The following is a 3,910-nucleotide window of genomic DNA, read 5'->3' on the forward strand; positions in this document are numbered from 1 at the left end:
CTTAAAAATAGCTCTAAAGAGTAAGCAAGAACTAAAAACGTCTGGTAAAACTGAGGTACTTAAAAGCACCTTTTTATATACGTACAGGCTTTTGTCGAGGTTATTTGTCATCATCTGTTGTCTGACTTTGAACTACAATTACAAAAATATCTCTGCTAGAGAAAAAAAAAAATCTAGTAGTCTTATAGTTAATTTAGACTGTAGACTTTTCTCAACTTCCACAGCAAAGATCATGCTTCTCTAATTGTTTTATTTTTACGACGCAGGTCAAATATCTTAAATTTAAAGCAATAATGGTGTATTAAGTCATAGAATGCGTAATTCAAGGTTAAAAAGAGTTGTGTAGCTGTATTACTTTGGTTTCAAACATTGATTTTGTTATGAATTTTTACATTCACAACAAAACATATATATTTAGACATATAAAGTCTAGTGTCAGCCCTGTTTTCTAGGGATTATTTGATTCTCCAAGAAGTGATCAGTCTTGTTCCAAACCCCCAGGATCAAACAGCAATGCTTAATGGCCAGGGGTATTCTAGAGGGTAGGAATGGAAGTTGTATTAGTTTCCTAAGGCAAATTACCACCAACTTCGTGGCTTAAAATGACAAAAATTTATTCTTTCAGGGTTCTGGAGACCAGAATCCCCAAATCAGGTCTTTCCCAAGACGTTCCTTGGCTTGTAGCAGCATAACTTCAATCTTTGCCTCCGTCTTTACACGGCCACCTTCCCGGTGTGTCTCTAGGTCCATCTCCCTCTCCTTTCTCTTATAAAGACATCAGTTGTTGGATTTAGGATCCACCTTAAATCCAGGATAATTTTATCTCAAGATCCTTAACTATTTGCAGTATTTACAACTGCAAAGACCCTATTTCCAAATATGGTCACATTCTTAAATTCCAGGTGGACATGAATTTGGAATGGGGGTCCTATTTAACCCACTATAATATTATTTAAGATTCTTTTGTTTAAGAGATGATTTAAAAATAATGACAATATCACTTTCTGATACCTAAAACTTGCACATATATTATCTTACTACTTTTCAAAACATTTGTTTACGTGAGGTACTTCCATAGCCTCCCCAATGGAAAGGAATCATATTATAGGAAACTCTTGCATTTTTTTTTCTCTAATCTTTCACTCACTTCTCCCACAAGTGATGAGATTAGGACATATTTGACATCCTTTAGCCCACATTTAACCAGAAGGCAGGGAAACTACATGGAGTTACACAGAACATAGCTCTCCTGGACATGTATGCACCCAGGACACCAAGTGCTTCTGCTTCTGGTATCCATATGGTAAGCAGACCAAGCAGAGTCTCTTGCTATGTCCAATTAAGTTTGTGTTTTTAGTTCCAACTTTGCCTACAAGCTGGTGAATAAATCACAATCAAGCAGGTCTCAAGGTCTAGGACTGAAGAGTGAGGTAGGCAGCCCTGTTACTCTCCATTCCAGCTTTACTAATCATAAGGTTGATACGTAATCTCCATTTACCTCAGTGCTATCTGTTTTCACTTTCTCATCCAGAACTATGCCGGTAATCAGAAAAGATATTAACATGCCTATTTTAAAAGTAAATTCTTCACCGAGGCCATGTAAGGCCCAGCTAGTTATTACTAAGATCAAGAGTTAGAACCAAGATTGTCTTACCTCTATATAGTTGGTTTTTTATATTCAATTTGATGATCCCCTAATAGAATTCAGATTGGAATTTTTCTGACATCATAGGTCAGAGAATCATTGGGTGTATTGACCTATCATTTTTTAATTTCCAAGTGACTACTGTGGCTTGCAGTGCTCATGGAGAGGTCAGGATCCTTGCCTTCATATAAACAGTTCTATTACCTGTGAAGAGTGATTATAGATTTACAGAAGTTTTAATAATTTATTAATGTTTCTGAAACCTTTATCTTAATAGCTTGCCACACCTGCTCCAAGAACTGAAAAACTACAACTACTAATGTACTAAGAGGAGTAATGTAAAAGTCTTTGCTGTGTCCAAATAATATACTTCACCCATTTCCTTCATTGTTTATTATAATAATAAATATGAATTAATTGCTAGTTCTTTATGAGCTTTATAAGTTGCCAGAACATGTGATTAATATTATGTGTGATTTTTAAAAGAATGTCTTTGAAAAATCATGAAATGGTTTTTTTTGTGCCATTTTACAGCATTGTTTTATGTGCTTCAGAAAAAAATGTGGAATTTTTTTAGAAAACTATTTTATTTCATCAGGTCCAGTTCATCTTACTGGTATTCTTATGCACTATTCTGGAACATACTGTCTTTGTGTTTTAGATCATTTGGGTGACTGAGGTTCATTTCTGTGATGTTTTTAATCAAAGCTGCTTAAAATAGATCATTGATTTTCTCTGCCTTTATAACTGAGCTCACTTGATTTCTTTAATTCTAATTGAGGCTCATTTGTCCCTTTTTTATTTTCAGATATTTGTATCTGCTGTTCTCTGGTGATGACCTTTTACCTTTAGACCACTGGGTGTTTAATACAGAGGCTCACCCTCTGCCTGTGTTACATTTAGCCAACACCACACTTTCAGGTAATCCTGCTGTTCGATGAAAGCAGCTCCAGAAGGACGATTCTCACCTGTGTTTTGTTTACATGGACCACTATAGAATTAGTCTGGAGAGGCAGCTTTTGAAAACCTGGACCTCTAAGTCAACATGGCAGGGTGAAACTATTCCCCGAAAGACTTTTCAACTTGTAGATATATCAACTTTGAAATTATTCCATTTTATACCTGACCAAAACGTGTTGTGGTATGTGCTTTGATTCTTAATGAGGTGGTCACATGAAAAATGATTCCTATTACAACTGTGTTGTTTTAGAGTCTTGGAGGCTAGACTTCCTAAGAGTAAGCCAAGAATATAGAGCACCTTGCAGGAGTTAAAGATGGCCTTTGGAACCGGTTATATATTTGTTTCCTCCTACAGTGGAGCAGCTTTCAAATCAAATATTTACACATTGTTTATCCCTTTTTTCTTCATTTTTTAAATAATGGAATGAACTAAGATAAATAAGAACAAAAGAATAGTATAACTGCATCAGTGACAAGAAGACTTAAAAAAGGAACAGAAGTACCTGTCCCTGTCTGAATTTTCAAGTTCCCCGTTGGATGACCAGACTGGCAACCACTTCAAATCCCAATCTATTTCATTGGAATTTCTTGGTTAAATTTAATTTTCTCCGGGGGCATGATCTCACAAAGAATATTCTTCAAGTCTTTGTCTCCATATGGAATCACTGAAACTACTATTTATAACCACTACTTACGAGCCTGGGTTTGGGATTTTGTGCATGTAGTGCAGTCTTGTGTTGGTAGCATGACAAAAAATGGGGAAAATGCCACAGTTTGTTGCCTTGAAACCTGTTCTAAAAGAAATCCTTGGTTTTGTTGGCAGATTATTTTTCCGAACCAACAAATCTACTAAGTAAAGTTCATCCACTTAAATGTCATAATAAAGTTAATAGAGTCACTCAATTTATTTATGTGGCTTGGCGAAACTATTACACAGCTCTGAATTTGCCTTGATAAGCTAAATTACTTTTACAACTTAAAGCAAAAACAAAACAGTGAAACTTTCTTAAATATTCTGTCTGGAATGGGGCTAGGGGCTAGGGGATTCTTTATTATCTCATCAGATAAGTGAGCTATTCACAGATATTTCATGTTTTTTATTTTCTCTAAGGATATTTATAGAAATCCAAAGAATGAGAATAGCTTCAAAATAATTTTGAGGGATCAAAGTGTGACATAATTAATCATATTATACTTGGGATATATTTAAGGGACTTTCTCTTACCATAAGTAGGTTTCGCATTCATATTTGTTTTTAAAGAAATACTAGTTCTTTATATTTTGGCAGGAAGAACTTAAATTTTA

General features: G+C 35.0%; 1 protein-coding gene across 1 annotated transcript in view; it reads left to right on the top strand.

The window, feature by feature from the left end:
• The window catches only part of LOC105825723 (mannosyl-oligosaccharide 1,2-alpha-mannosidase IB-like), a 65,392-nt gene extending 61,884 nt beyond the window's left edge, over window positions 1-3,508 (top strand). The window contains exon 6 of the mRNA XM_012663605.1: window positions 2,454-3,508. Within this exon, the coding sequence (XP_012519059.1) occupies window positions 2,454-2,586 (133 nt within the window). The 3' untranslated portion in view covers window positions 2,587-3,508. The remainder of the gene's footprint in view (window positions 1-2,453) is intronic.
• Window positions 3,509-3,910: the final 402 nt, after the last annotated feature.

This window comes from Propithecus coquereli, unplaced genomic scaffold, assembly GCF_000956105.1.
Source record: "Propithecus coquereli isolate 6110/MARCELLA unplaced genomic scaffold, Pcoq_1.0 Scaffold814, whole genome shotgun sequence".
Lineage (NCBI taxonomy): Eukaryota > Metazoa > Chordata > Mammalia > Primates > Indriidae > Propithecus > Propithecus coquereli.